The sequence below is a fragment of the Sphaeramia orbicularis genome, chromosome 3 (assembly GCF_902148855.1).
Source record: "Sphaeramia orbicularis chromosome 3, fSphaOr1.1, whole genome shotgun sequence".
Lineage (NCBI taxonomy): Eukaryota > Metazoa > Chordata > Actinopteri > Kurtiformes > Apogonidae > Sphaeramia > Sphaeramia orbicularis.
In genome coordinates this window covers 28966809-28982531 of record NC_043959.1, presented here as the reverse complement: position 1 = coordinate 28982531, position 15723 = coordinate 28966809, and the positions used below count along the sequence as shown (strand labels likewise).

At 38.3% G+C, this 15723-nt stretch overlaps 1 protein-coding gene across 1 annotated transcript in view; it reads left to right on the top strand.

Annotated features, from left to right (window-relative positions):
• Positions 1–1332: 1332 nt before the first annotated feature.
• Positions 1333–15723, top strand: part of cd81a (CD81 molecule a) — a 34180-nt gene continuing 19789 nt past the window's right edge. Inside the window, exons 1-2 of the mRNA XM_030121412.1 lie at positions 1333–1564; positions 10890–11004. Of these exons, the coding sequence (XP_029977272.1) occupies positions 1499–1564; positions 10890–11004 (181 nt within the window). The 5' untranslated portion in view covers positions 1333–1498. The remainder of the gene's footprint in view (positions 1565–10889; positions 11005–15723) is intronic.

Below are 15723 nucleotides of genomic sequence, written 5' to 3'. Positions count from 1 at the left end.
AGATAGGCATTATGGGTAATTATTTTGTTTTCTTTTTATATTTATTATTAAATTGACCACAGTTTTATTTATTTATTCTAATTTTATTGTAATTTGTGTTGAAAACTTTGAACAGTCGATATTCTAAAACAAACAAATAAATAAAAAATTATCAAAAACTGATGAATGAAAATCCTGTAAAATGTGCACGAGATAGTCCTTTTGTTTTCTTTTAATACTTACTGTTAAATTTACCAGTTTTATTTATTTACATATTCTATTTTAATTGTAATTTATGTTGAAAACTTTGAACTCAGTCGATATTAAAAAAAGAATGAAAAGCCCGTAAAATACACACAACAGATAGTCCTTAAAAAAAAAAAAAAAAAAAATACATTTATTGTTAAATTTAGTAGTTTTATCTATTTATTCTACTTTTATTGTAATTCATGTTGAAAACTTTGAACAGTCGATATTCTTTGAAAAAAAGAATGAAAAGCCCGTAAAATGCGCATGAGATAGTCCTTTTTTAACATTTATTGTTAAATTTACCTATTTTATTTACGTATTCTACTTTTATTGTCATTTATGTTGAAAACTTTGAACACAGTCAATATTCTAAAAAATGAAATAAAAATGAAAAGCCCGTAAAATGCGAAAAAGAGATAGTCCTTTTGTATATATATAAAATTTATTGATAAATTTAGTAGTTTTATTCATTTATTCTACTTTTATTGTAATTCATGTTGAAAACTTTGAACAGTCGATATTGTACAAAAAAAAGAATGAAAAGCCCGTAAAATGCGCACGAGATAGTCCTTTTTTAATATTTATTGTTAAATTTACCTGTTTTATTTACGTATTCTACTTTTATTGTAATTTGTGTTGAAAACTTTGAACACAGTCAATATCCAAAAAAAAAAAAAAAATTTAAATAAATAAAAATTAAAAGCCCGTAAAATACGCAAAAGAGATAGTCCTTTTGTTTTCTTTAATATTTATTGTTCAATTTAATAGTTTTATTTATTTATTCTACTTTTATGATAATTTATGTTGAAAACAGCCTGACAAAAAAAAAATCCAAAATGATCTAAAAAACAAAAAAAAAAAACAAAAAAAAAAACAAAAATTAAGAATGAAAAGAGACACAAAAATGTTTAGTTTTGCTTTGGATTTTAAATATTTTACACCATATTTTGCGTAACAAAAACACTAAGAGTGGCGACAACGTAACGCAGAGGTGTTTGATATATTTAAGCTGTTTTATAGTGAAAGTCCTGACCGGAAGTGGTCTGTTTTGGGGGTTTTGATTCGGGCTGAAAGGGAGGAGGGAAGAAGAGGAGGAGGAGGAGGAGGAGTAGGAGGAGGAGGAGTTGTTGGGTGTTGCCTCTATTCTGTCTCCGAGCTAAAGTCAGGAGGATTTCTATTTGAGACCCAGCCGTGTTCACCTGGCCTCCGTTACTCACCTCCGTCCCGTTAAGTCCGTTCTCCGTTAGCCGCCTCCATCTAACCTACCGCCATGGGAGTCGAAGGCTGCACCAAATGCATCAAGTACATGCTCTTCTTCTTCAACTTCATCTTCTGGGTAAGAACCGGAGCCCTTGTTTTTCGACCACATTGTGTGCGCAGCGCCGCCTTCTTCTCTGTCGTTAGCGGTTCGGGTTTGTTTAGACAACCAGGCGGTGATAAAACCTACGGATAAAAGCAACAACATCCACCTAATATTCACATTTACAAGGTTACTCCTGTACTAAACCGTATGTGTAATCCCATTTGGTAACATTTCACCACAATGACTCAAAACCACCACGTTGGGTTTAACCTATGAACCGTTATGAAGACGCATTTATACATATTTTATCTGTAGAGTTTATAGAGCACAACCAGCCGGAGAACAGTCCAAGCAGGTGTTTTATTAATGTAAGAATGCGCCGAAATGTGTGGAAAAAATAGCGCCTGGAGAGTCATAATAACAAGGCCAAGCGGGTAGTTTTACTTTATCATGGTGTGAAAAAAACACACGTTGTGGGGTTTAGTGTCACATTTAACGTCGGAAAAATCACATATTTGCAATGAAATAACGCAACTTGTAGCTTTTAGGTCTGTACCGTCTTACTGGGGCTTCAGAGAATGGCTTTGTTTGGATTACATCCTCCACCCAACTTTGTGTATATGTGTGTGTGTGTGTGTGTGTGTGGAGGGGAGGGAGGTGGAGTTTTGGGGGAGCTCATGGTGGTTTCCATTTGGTGAGTCAAGGCCCTGTGTTGGTTGATGGATCATGGAAACATTTGGGGGTGTTTAGTGTATTTTTTCCCCCCAGTAACCATCTTTTTGTAGAGTGTTACTGCATACTTTGCTCTCCTCCTCATTCATTTAAATGTGTTCTGCTACTTTTCTTCCAGCAGTTCACGAGTAGTGCCTCCCACTAATACACACCCATGTAGGATTGTTCAGTTTTTGCTAAGTGCGGTCACTGATGGGAGTGTATTTCCATTTACCAAAAAGCTTTCCGCTCTGAAAATATATTGGGGGATGTTTTTATTTGTGTTTCTCGTCGCTGCTTAACAGTAGTAGATCATCTCAGAGCTGTTAGGGCTGTGGCCGCTGCGTGACGTCAGTCCTGAGGCTACTGCAATAACTGAATAATAAAGAGATTGTGATTTCCGAAAGCAAACTGTAAGGATTTCACTCCAATCGTGGTCATTTTTTTGTATCTATTAAAAATAACCCCATTGGTGTTTTCTTCAATGTTAAAACTCGTCTCATTTGGGCTCTCCCCTCCTGTTACAAGCACAGTGTCTGGACACATTATGTGGAGTTAAAGTGCATTGAAGGCGACAGGCTGACATGTTGCAGACAGTTCTGTGAAGAAGAGGCCTGTTTAGAAATAAGAACGCCAGCGGTGTGAGCTGTAAACAGTGCTTCTGTATTAAAGTCCCAGCTTCTGAAGTGGAGATGTAACATTGAAACATTAGGCTAATTGTTTGCTTTTCAAATTTTTTGTGTGTATGCTTTCACTTTCTCAACTTAACCTTATTTGTTCCACACAATCCAGGGGTGTCAAACATACGGCCCACAAGCCAAAACTGGCCTGTTATGGGGTCCAATCCTGCCTGTTGGATGAATTTATGATATGCCAAAATTACACTGAAGATATTAATGATGTCCAAATCATTTTAGTTCAGGGGCCACATACTAGAGGTCGACCAATATGGGTTTTTCTAGGGCCGATTTTTGAAACCGATTTAATTTATTTTTTTAAGCACATTCAGCAGAAAATACAGTTGAAACTCTCAGATAATTAGGATTTTTATGCAACAATATAAATGAAATTATTATTACGCATACATGTATTACTCTTTTAACATTTATTGAACTTTAGGTGCATGACCAAATATCTTATAACATTTTTACTACCGATCAAATATGGGCTTTCAAAAAAAAATTTAGGCCAGTGGTCAATATTGGAAAAAAATAGATATATCAGCTGGCCTATATATTGGTCTACCTCTACGCTCTACCAGATACAGCCAGATTCAATCTCAAGTGGGTCAGACTAGTAAAATACTGTCATAATGACAACTTGAAAATGTTCTCTTTGTTTTAGTATAAAAAGTACTTGAAAATGTTTACATTTACAAACCACTCTTTTGCAAAAATGTTAATAACATGAGCAAATATGAACAATCTTAAATGTCTTGAGAGGGAAATTTTAACAATATTATGCCTGTTAGTACTTGTTTTGTGTCTTTATAGATCCACTGGGCTCTGTAAGTTGTAGGCTAACGCACTGTGTCAATGATAAACTGTGGCATAATATTGTTAAAATTCCACTTATTATTCTTAAGAAATTTCAGGTAGTTTATGTTATTCACTTTTTTTTTTAAATTATAGTTTGTAGATGTAAACATTTTACTCGAAAACTTATTTATACGTTATTATGCTATTATTTTACTGGTCTGGCCCACTTTAGATCATATTGACCTGTATGTTGCACCCAAACTAAAAGGAGTTTGACACCCCTGACATAGTTGGTCATTGGATGAAACATTGCTCAAAATATTCCAATATTTGCCCTAATAACAATAAGAGTATCCCAGTATGATTCCTTGGAGTATTTACATGTAATTACTATGTGAATGTGAATCTCTCTTTCATTTATTGGAAAACCATCATCTTTATTATATTTGCTTACATCCTAAAACCTGTTTTTCCTGTTTCTTTAGTAGTTTTGTTTCTCCTGACCAGAAATCTGTACTTTTCTTTGAGGCATATATCTTAACTGTTGACAATTTTTATCTCAACTCCAGCTGAACATGGGCAATGTGTTGCAACCTACAGTAAAACCTGTGTTGTATACATGTCTAGAGAATCCTCATAAAACCATAATTATACACACATATTCACATATCATAGTCAGAAGATGCTCCATTGGGGAGAAAAAGTCGTATTTCAGTATCTTCAGATGGAATATTGTGTTTACATGACAAATTCAGACCATTGTCATAAAAGTGGAATATCACTGTGCAGTTTATGTGTATGGAAAACAGTTTCTCTTACGGGTCATGCTGGACTTGACCCATAAAGGAAGGCTGTTACTCCTTCCATTTGCGATGGTGACTGACAGTTATAGAGCTGGTGTTGGCGAGTGACTAACCACAATCAGCTTTTCACTCCCAACGCTGCAGTTTTCTTCAGTTGAATGAGGCTGTTTTCACACCTTTAACCCAAATTAGTTAAGCTTGTAAACATATAGGTCTTTTCTGCTTGGTTCAGCTTCTTTTCGCACACAGAAAAGTCAAAGTACAGCAAAATGCATGTTTATGGACCATGTGAGAATGTAGACAGATGTGCAGGATCCAGATTTTATCCAAACTCGCAGTTTTGACCATTCACACCTGCTCCAAGGAGTAAAAATAAACCAGATTCAACAAACAATTCAAAGCTTAATAATGAAGCAAGAGAATCAACATTAACTTTAACATTGAAAGCAGGTGCTTAATCTAATTGAGGAAATAACAAGAGGCTTATTTTAGTAGAATTTAAATAAAGATTACACCTAAGTAAAGTTTAGATTTCTCAGTCTGGTTCTCCTCAAAGTTACATATAAAGCCTCCATAAAGACTCCAAAAATGCCAACAATTTGGCTTCTCCTTCTCATTTGCTGCTTATGTCTAGGTGTGAAGATGGTTTTATGCAGATGAATTTGCCACATCCTATTCAACCTAAATACAATGACATTGCAAGGAAGCAGATAAATATGATTCTTCACTGCAATGGAAAATGTTCTTTAGGAATTAAGAAACATTCATGTACATCTGCGCCCATAGTTTGGTAAGCAGACAATCCAGGGATGTCCAATAATCCTGTGAACTTTAAACATTCCCATTGGCTGAATGCATTTTGTAGTGGTAAACTATTTCATCTCACACTTAAAAGGAAATCTAGAACATTATTATCTTTGACTGTGTGGGCAACGTTTTGAGCCATTTGATCTAAATTTTTCCAGATGTGATTGGAACATGGGCTGTGGGTGGGCGTGGCTTTGCAAAAATGGTATTGCAGAGAACTTTGAAGATGCAGTAAATGCACTTTTATTGTTCTAACTCCATCGTATGGAGTCTAAATGACTCACTGGAACCAAAAAAAAGTTTCTGGGTTTGACTCTGTACCTTCCTGTTTGGACCAATTAGTGCAGAAATTGAACAATATGGTGACTTAATATTCTGTTTTTGTGTGTTTTAAAAGGTATTAACCCTCCATGCTGGAAAACTGGTAATAAATAGTTATATTTAGACATTTCTTTTATAATTAAAATACTTTTTGGACTGTAGTGGACTATTTTGCTACTAGACATGGACTTACTGCAACATCACCTCCTTGCAAAGCTCTTACAACATAACAAACTGTTTGGTAAATATGATGAAGCAGGATATTAACATAGCATAACAATTAGCTAATGTCCTTAACTTATTGAATAAAGAAAGTGTGGCTTTGACATTATCAGTCAGTCAAGTATCTGAAGATGATCTGAGCGGATTTTAAGTCCAATTTCTTGACTACAATGTCATCAGCTTAGCATGTTAGTCTTTACATGCTGACAGACTGTTAAAAAAGACTGAATTCTATCTCTTACCAACACTCGCCAACACTGAACAACACTTACCAACACTGAATATTAACGTAACACAGTGGGAAACACTTTAATTGGTGCCTGAAATTGCATTTAATTAAATCACATCCAGATGAATTATCAAGACGATTTTGGCATTTCACAGAAAGACCAGATGTTAAAAGAAGAAATGCATGAGAAATTACTCTAGGGACACACGATTATAACTTGGATAATGTATTTTTCTTTCGCTACATCATTAACTTTCACACTGATCCATAATTTGTCATTGCAGTATTATTCACTGTCTTTGTCGGTCGTCTAGAATTGAGAGACTTTATCATTTATTTTTCATCAAATGCAGTCATTTTTACGCTAACAAGTAATTTGTCTATTTCTTGTCATTGCATATGTATCTTTCTGTCGGTCTATAATGGAGAATAATTGATAATAAGTCCCAGCAGGGTTGCTTCTGAAACAGTGCGGTCAGGGGTAAGAGCTGTTGGTAATCCTCCTGAAAAGTGATTGTAATGTGATTGTTGGTGCATTACAGCATCCGTGTACTGTAGCTCCTCCTCTTTTTTTTTAACACGCAGCCCACTTTAGCGCTTTTAGTTTTATTGGCTGCTCTAAAGTGCTTTGTGAGAAGATCCGTCGGAGCGGACAAGTTGTGAGCGTCGGAAGAGACGCTGGGGTTGTCGATGCGCTGCTGGGGGGTTGCCTCTTTAAAAAACGGAGACCTCCTGTTTCCATAAATCAAACTGGACACTGAGAGGGTTAAGAGGTTACTCAGCAAGGGGAGGGGGAAGGAGGTGAAGGTGGGGAGGGGTGGGCGACTGTGTGGTGTGGTATAGCAGTCTTATGGGAACTGCAGACCACACCCCATCCCCCATACCACCCATCCCAGCATGCCCTGCATTCTACAACCCCCTGTACTCTGGGCAACAGGCAGAAATAGACACTGGCGGGTGATTTGGGAGAGACAACCCAAGAGTCTCTGTCATACTTCCGCCTTGAGAGATAATGCATGTATGGACTCGCGCTGAGATGAGATAACGGCTCAGAAATATGATGATCTAGAGCTTAGGTTTAATGAAATTGGTAATTTTTAAGCAAAATTTACAGCATCCCCCCCTTTCACTAATGTCAGGCCGTAGTAAACCTGGTGTCGATGGTCCATGTGTTTACACAGTTTTCCTGGTGGGAAATTTACGACAACAAATGCAGCGGCAAAGAACAACAGATGGTTAGATAACATTTTTGGAATGAGAGAAAAAAATGCAATCAGTCACAGGAAAAAATGTGAAGGTATTTCAAAGATCATTGTGCGTAACTTACTGCTCATAGTGGAAGAACATACATGGAATTATATCGTCATTTGACTAAATGCTGTTATTGTCTTTTTTTCTTCTGTAATAGTAGATTACTTAGTAAATTATACTTAGTAGATTATTAGATAGATTTTAGTAGAAATGCACTGATGTATTTGCTTATTTAATGGAATTTGACCAATGCTACTTTAATGGCTGATATTTTCAAGGTTTTTTCCCCCCATAAATTTCTACTTTTGAGTTTGTGCTCATTCAGAGATAATGGAACGAAGGGCTGAAAGACTTTAAAACAGTTAAGATAAACTGTTTTTTTTATATACAATGAAGATTTCTTGGAGAATAAATAACAGAAACTATTTAAACAGAAAATAACATTGGGATGGACTATTGGCCATTATAAATATCAATATTGGCAGTGGCCCAGAATTTTGCATTCATTGTGTACCTACATTTGAATCCTGAAAGACTAAACTACACCCACTGTTACTTGGAAACCAAGCTTTTACAAGGCTTTATGTCGAGATTCATGTGTGCTTGCGTAAAGGGTGATGGAGCTGGAACACCATATCTGAGATAATGACTGTCTACATCGCCTAAATTCATAATGGTAGCATGTAAACTGATTTCTGTTTAGAGGACTTGGTCTATTGTTTCTGGGAAAATTCTCTTGGTTACTCCACAAATTTACCAGTTCTTCTCCTCTGCTCTTCTACAGTCGCAGCATTGATCAATAGTAGCTACTCCTAGCTTAGACATGTCTTTCACATAGTTGTTTTTAAGATGGTGCTAAAAAGTTCGCAGACAACATTTCAATGTAAAGTGAGGTCAGAAGTGAGACTGAAACAACAGAACATAGCCTACTTGATCACAGTTTGTGAAAATAAAGGGCTCGAAGGTGATCAATGAAAGCCTTCTCTGATCTGTCGTACATGGAACATAAAATGTGTCTTCTAAACAGGTGGTGCAACTTAACAGGAGGTCGACAGATGGTCTTGTCAGATAGACGGCTGTTAAAATCATTATTGTACCATGTAGGTTAGAGGAGTTTGCACCAGTAATCAATCAATAAATCAGTCTATCAGACTTTATTTGGAAATCACCTTTCATCCAGGTTGATGCAATAAGAAGGGCTTTACAGATGACTACTATTAAACCTTAAGCTGACGTCTAGTTAGTTGCATTTTATTGTTTTTCAGTTTTACTCCTTCACTACATAAACTAACCAGCAGTTGTTTTTGTTCTGGTTGAAATGTTGGTGTTGAAGCTCCTGACTGACGAATTTCCTTCATGTTACAAAGACTCCCCTCTAAAAAAACAGATCTGTGGCTAAATGCTTTCCTAAAGTTCCCTGTCCCAATGACTCAGACATCCCACACATACCATAATGATGGCTCAAAGGCCGTCGTATGGACTTTTGATTAACTAGTTTATTGCTTTCTCTCACACTGAGCCATAGCGGCATGTGTGATTGTGTTTGTGAGCTACACCCCTTTTAATTCCATGGAGTTTGTCTACTTTCTATGCAGATTGAAAGTCAGGATTCCTGCTCTCCATTTACACTCATTGCATTTCAGTGATTCATCTCGGTGGTAATTCACGCGGTAAGGAGGTGGGAGTTCACTTAAAGTTAGCAAGTCATTTTGTGGTGCTCCTTGGTGTGTGTATGTGTGTGTGTGTTGAGTTTCTGCACTCTTGGCAGTTATGGTGTTGATCTGGTTGCTAGGCAGGAGCTGGCCTTAGCTCTAGTATGGCCCTCACTAAAAGAGGAGGAGGAGGAGGGTGGTAGAGCCTGTTTTAGCACAAATTTATTCAGCAGCAAGAACTAACTAGTCCTGCTTTGATATTTTTTATTCCATCGGGTTTTTTTATCGAGTTTTTCAAAGTCTGACAAGAACTTTTAAGACCTATTAGAAGAGGAGCAGTGTTATTTCAGCCAGTCTGCAGTTTATTTGACTGGTTCTGAGTGCGGTGAGGCTCGTTCCTGAGTGGCTGCTGAGGTATATGTTAACTCCATATATATTTAGGGTTTCTTTGTCCTGTGCCAAACACAGAGGCTTGGGAAGGCTTATGTCAATGTAAACCACCCTCAAGAACAATACATTTCAGTAACAGTTACACGATGCAGGCTTTCCCCCAGGAAATTAGCCAAAGGAAGACGCAAAAAAAACTAAACAAAGGCTTTGTCTGATGTTTGTTGCTTCACTCTTCACCCATGTCCCCAAGACAACCCAGGACAATACACACCTCACCCACAAAAACAACTGTGTAAAAGGAATATTCTAAACCAAGGGTGTAAAAGTCATTTTAGTTCAGGGGCCACATACAGCCTATTTTGAGCTTAACTGTCGGACCAGTAAAGTAATAGCGTAATAACCTATAAATAATGACAACTCCAAATTTGTGTTATTTCAGGGCAAAAAAGTAAAATTACATCGTGAAAAATGTTTACATTTAGAAACTCTTCTTTCACACAAAACGTGAATAAGCAGAACGACCTGAGATTTGTTAAGAAAAAGAAAAGAATTTTAACAATATTATGCCTCAGCTTATCATTTACACTTGTACATTACAACATACAGATCACTGTGGATCTACAAACACAAAACATTTGGTATTAGGCATCTGGAACTGAAAAATCTATTATTTAAGTTTACGATGAAAAGAACTTGTCAAGACTCCCTTGATTGCCAATATCTTCTTTGTAGTTTTTACACTTCACAAATTCATCCCGCCGGTTGGATCGGACAATTTGGCGGGCTGGTTTTGACCCGTAGACTGTATGTTTGGAACCCCTGGTCTAACAGTTTTAAGAAAAATTATCTCTTTTGCCTGTACTGCTCAGCTCATCTCTGTGGCTAAAATGACACATGGGTTTTACTAGTCACCAAGATGTCATCAGATACATGTACGTCAGTGTTTCCACGTTGAGGATGAGTCGCCAAAAAATATTGTATCTTACAGGAAAGGAGGGGAAACGGAACTTGGATGTTGAAGATATTATGTCACCAAAGTTTTATGCAATTCAGGGTTTTCCCTAGGTTTTCACAGGGCTTAGGGAATTTGCTGGAACGCAGACAGCGTCTAAGTTTGGGGATGACCTGGGCGTGTGAGTAGTGCAAGAAAATGTAAAATTTTTCAATAAAAGCTGAGTAATTTTAGACTATTAAAAAATCTGTAGACTGGCTGCAGCAAATGAAAGAAATAAACATCCCATACACTTAAAACCAAAACTAAACACACAGTGCATCCATTGTCTGAAATCCAAAGTCAGGTTATTTGTTTTGATTTTACTGTAACTTGGCTTTGTTGGTAACTAAGCCTTGTAATGGTCGGGGAAATCCAGTTCATGTGAGTGTTTGAAAGTGATTAAAAACAATCCTCATGGTGATCTGGAATTTTTAACCTGATTTCCCCACAGAGAACTACTGTCTCCACAGACAACTGAACTGCTTGTGTTTCTGTCCCAGCTTGCAGGAGGTGTAATCCTGGGAGTGGCCTTGTGGCTGAGACACGATAACAAGACCAGCAGCCTCCTTGATCTCCAGTATGAAGGAACCCAGGCCCCCAACACCTTCTACATCAGTACGTACAGTACATCACCTTTGTCTGTCTCCTCAGTGTGTCTGTCTAATGGAAATCCTGTGTGTCAGACTTCTGGACATGCGTCAATAACTTAGAGCCCCGTGGCAATGAAAGCATCTGTTGCCAAACTCAACCCCAATCACAACTGAATCATACTTGGAAAATGACGGCATTTGTGCCCATTTGCATTATTTCCACATAACACACTGCTATGTGTGCAAATAGAACTGCTCTCCTGGATATAACACTTTTTCAAGTGAGCTGTGGAAACACTGCACAATAGTTTAAAGTCTACAAATCATATTAAAAAAAGCAGGAAAGACACATCAAAATGCCCACAGTCAATTCTCAAATACAGTGGTTTTGTTATATTTATAAAACACTTGATTCGTTTATTGATTCTAGTTGTGGTTGGTCGAAAGTTGTGGTGGTCAAACTTCCATTTCACTATGACTACAGGATATTTTACAGCTCGGTCTAAAGGTATTCGGCTGTCTCTTATAAACTCTGGGAAAAAATTATGTTTTCATGCTCTTATTAGGTTGATCAGAGCACATAATCTAATATAGTACTAAATTCCAAAAATGAAAGCTTGAAACACAACTTGTATTGATGTCGAAATCAAAGTGAGTTCAGGTAATGGTATCGTAATACTAATGACAAACATGTTGGCTCTGATCATTCCACATAACCTGAAACGCAAACATCTCACAGCTGGAGGAGGTCTCACGCTTTCAGGGGCATCATGTGACCTGCAACCACATACCATCTCAGATATCCATACGAGCTCTGGGGCCAACTTCTGATACAGGTTATGAAAGTGTATTTGTTATTTATTGTCTTCGCTGGACAAGCTGAACACAACAGAACTGGTCCACTTTATTATGTTCCATAACCTGAAATCAGTATCGGCATATCACTTCCTTTAGCTTTAGTGAATACACACTTATCACACTTTAATTTACTTATTGTGCTGCTTTACAAACCCTGAAATGATATATGTAATATAGGCCCACATTAATATTAATAGCCACAGTAAGTGAACATCCTTTGGTCATTGAGGTTTTATTGATTAGAATAATAGTGATATCCATAATTAATAAGTTAAAGAAGATAAAGAGGTGACTTTTACAAGAGCTTGTAAATAGTGGACAGCTCACTCAGCTTCTAAAAGGTTTGATATGGTCAATGTAAAGTCGGTAATGTTTGAGACTGTTGAAACTGCGAGTACACATGCACCATGTACTAAAGGGAGAAGTTAACATGAATTCTCTTACATCACCTACTGCTAGTGTGTCATTTTACCAAGGAAATGTGTCGGTCTGCTTGGGTATTACACACAATGTTGTTTGATGATTAAAAAAAAACAGAGATAAAGAGTGTTGAGTACAAGGTTTATCTTAGAGAATCCAGAATTGCATTAACTGTATCCAAAATCATCAGATCGACTCCCTAGTGCCAAAACACTAATAAAGAATAAATGGATCACATTAGCTGCTCCATTTGGTGTATGAACAGGAGCCATCTTGATCAAATTTACAAAAATATGGGCCACCTGGATCCATTTCATCTTGCTGCTGTAACCTGACTTACCGCCTGGGTGCTAGATAACACACTTAGAACCACAAGATGGTTTCTAAAACATGAACTATGGTCTGTAGTCTTCTCGTCACACTGTAATCGAAACTTTGATGCATTTTGCAACATAGTGCTGAATCATCCTGACAGCTAGTGTCATGGGTCATATGATTTTTGGCTCAACATTGCTCCTTAACTAAAGAAGACGCAACCACTGACGCTTCTCTTGACTCACTAATGTTATTTCTGATTATTTTTACTCAAGGAGCCATCCCAGGGTTTCTGTAGGTCCTTTACAAATATTAAAAACATAAGATTTTCAGGTCTTAAAATGTCATCAAATCAGGCCACTGTGGCTCAGTGGGTAGAGTGGGTCATCCACAAACCAAAGGGTTGGTGGTTTGATTGCTCATCCCTCCTCACATGTCAAATTGTCCCTGAGCAAGACACCAACCCACATGTTGCTCCCAGTGGCTGGTTCCCTGGTGTGTGAATGTGACACAGTACCATAAAGGTAGAAGGCACTATATAAGTCCATTTACCATTTCACCGGCTCTTAAAATGGACTACATTTTGAAGTTTACTAAGTTACATTAACTTCAGTGTTGATTGACCCTGTTTTTGCTACCTAACTAGTGTGTTGCACCAGTGGTCGTTACACCAACCTGACGTCTCCTAACTTTAACCTTTTAGGAATTTATCAGTTAAATTTTTTTTTTCCCTTCCAAACACTACTTTAATATTAAAGTATAAGTTAATCGTCATCTGGTACAAACATCACATTTAGTCTGTGGCTGAGGGCTAATGAAAATAAAAAGGTGTCAGCTGTTGGCCATAAAAAGCCTCCAGCAAAACACCTGCCGTCACCCAATGTTGTTCTGTTTCACACCGGAAGCATCACCAAAGTGACAAAAGTCAGACTTTGATTTTCCGCTGTACTTTTCAGACTTTCCTTTTGCCCATACAGACCTGAAATTGATATAATAACAAACATAATGTCCTTGAAATGTCTTCAGTTTAACCTGTTGAAGACCCCAGAAGGCATGTATTCAGATATACCAAAGTGTTAGACCTCAAATCTCCGTTTCCTCTGCTACATGAGCTCATACATCCTGCAGAGCACATATGGGAACCTATAGAACAGAACAAAAGGTGCTGAGCTGACCCTCAGTAGCCTGAACATGAGAATATTCAACTGGTGTGAAACGTGTCCTAACAAACCGGGGCGGCCCCACCTCGGCCAAACACCAGCAGCTTGTGACCCAAACTAACACAGCACACACAGCTCATCATGTGACTCCTAAAAAGCTCTCACTCCCTCTTGAAGTTATCCGCTATGCCACCTCTCTGACGGGCAGCACCACCGCCCATGCTACGCGCCAGTCAGCTCCTCCCGTCTGCGTCAACAACCTGAGTCATCTGCCTTTTGAGGAGGACAAAGGAGAAGGGATATGAAAGAGGAAGATGACAGGGAAGGAGCTAAAAGGCCATATTTAGAGTAAATGTGAGAATGAGTGTAAAAGCAGCAGATGTTTTGGACGTGCAAAATACAGCTAACAAAACTTTAAAAAAAAAAGGAAAAGAAAAAAATGCAGTGGGTGTTTTGGGTCCATTGTCCTCTAAGGCAGCATAGCTGTGGTTGTGGAGTGAATAGAAGCCTCGCCACTCGGAAGGGGAACTACTGAGGGACTTTCTCTCAAACAGTCCCAGTGATTGCTTTCCTCAACATTACATAAAGCCTCCCTCTCATTCCAAAAAAGAGTGGAGAAAAAGCCTTGGTCGGTGTTGGAAAAAATTCCTCACTGGCCCTCCCTTGTCCTCCTCCTCCTCCTCATCAGCCCCACCCCTCTTCTTCTTCCTCCTCCTCCTCTTCTCATCTGTGAAAGTTTTCCTCTCCCTCACTCCACTCGGTTTCTTTCCACTGTCGCTCTCCTTCACTTCCCCATCTGGTTGCGGTTAGTGTTTGAGTCGCGCTGTCTCACTTCTCCTTATTTTTCCCTCTACTCCACCCCCCCTCCTCCTCCTCACACCCCTCCCTCTATCTCTGTCTGCCCCCTCCCCCCCTTTCTCCCTTCTCCATCCCCGGCTGCCAGGAACTTTTCAATATGGAGTCCTGCATCTGCTTCTTTCCTTTCTTTCACCGCTGCAAGCTCTCACACACACACATATACACACACACACACACACACACACCAACACACACAATTACCCAGTGGCTTCATGCTTCTGTGTTTTCTGGTAATGAACAGATCACTGCAGTCATCTCCCAGTCCTGTTTCTTAATCTCCTCTTTTATAATGTTTTACTGTTATTGAAATTATCTGAAAATTAAGGGATTTTTTTTACACAGATCTAAAGTTCCACAGTTCCTGTCACTACTCTCCAATTAAATTCACATTCTCAGCGGCAAGGAAGTTAAAACTTCAGTTCCTTCCAGGTTATGCAATCATTAGTGCTTTGTTGCGTATTAGGAACTGCCCCAAAACATAAGAAATGAGATCTTGTAATCGTGGTTAAAAATGTTTCCTGTTTTTATCAAAAGAACTAAAGGCCTATGAGTCTTAGTTATATGACGAAAACCATACACAGATCCTTATTTGGGCATTTTCAGAGTAAATCAGATCGAATTAAACCTGAAGCAATGAAATGAAATCCAAATTGTTATAACACACCGTTTTCCTTTGCACTTAATTGTATTTAGTGACCGATCAGTAGGACGTTCATTCACCCGACCGTCATTTTTCATTTTGAGAGTCTTGAGATGTTTTATCTTAAGTCCTGAAATCTGTCCTGAATTGAAACGCAGTGGTTTGCATTTACATAATAATTACAACGGTGGATCAATCAGTCAGTGCGGTTTAATTACATCATGGCTTTTACAGCAGAGCAGCAGGATAGGCTTCTGCGTTACGTTTCAGGCTTTGAGCTGGGTGTGATTCCTCATGTTTCAGTCGAGACCAAACGCTAGGACGCCTAATGAAGGGAACAGCTGCACTCTAAACACACTCACAGAGCTTCATCAGTGAGGCTGTCGCAGCATAATGTTTAACCTCAACTTACATGGCCGTGTGATGTCCAGCCAGTATGACATCTTTTTACCTACTGTGGATGTCCTGGATGAGTAAAGGAAGTCTTCAGGAA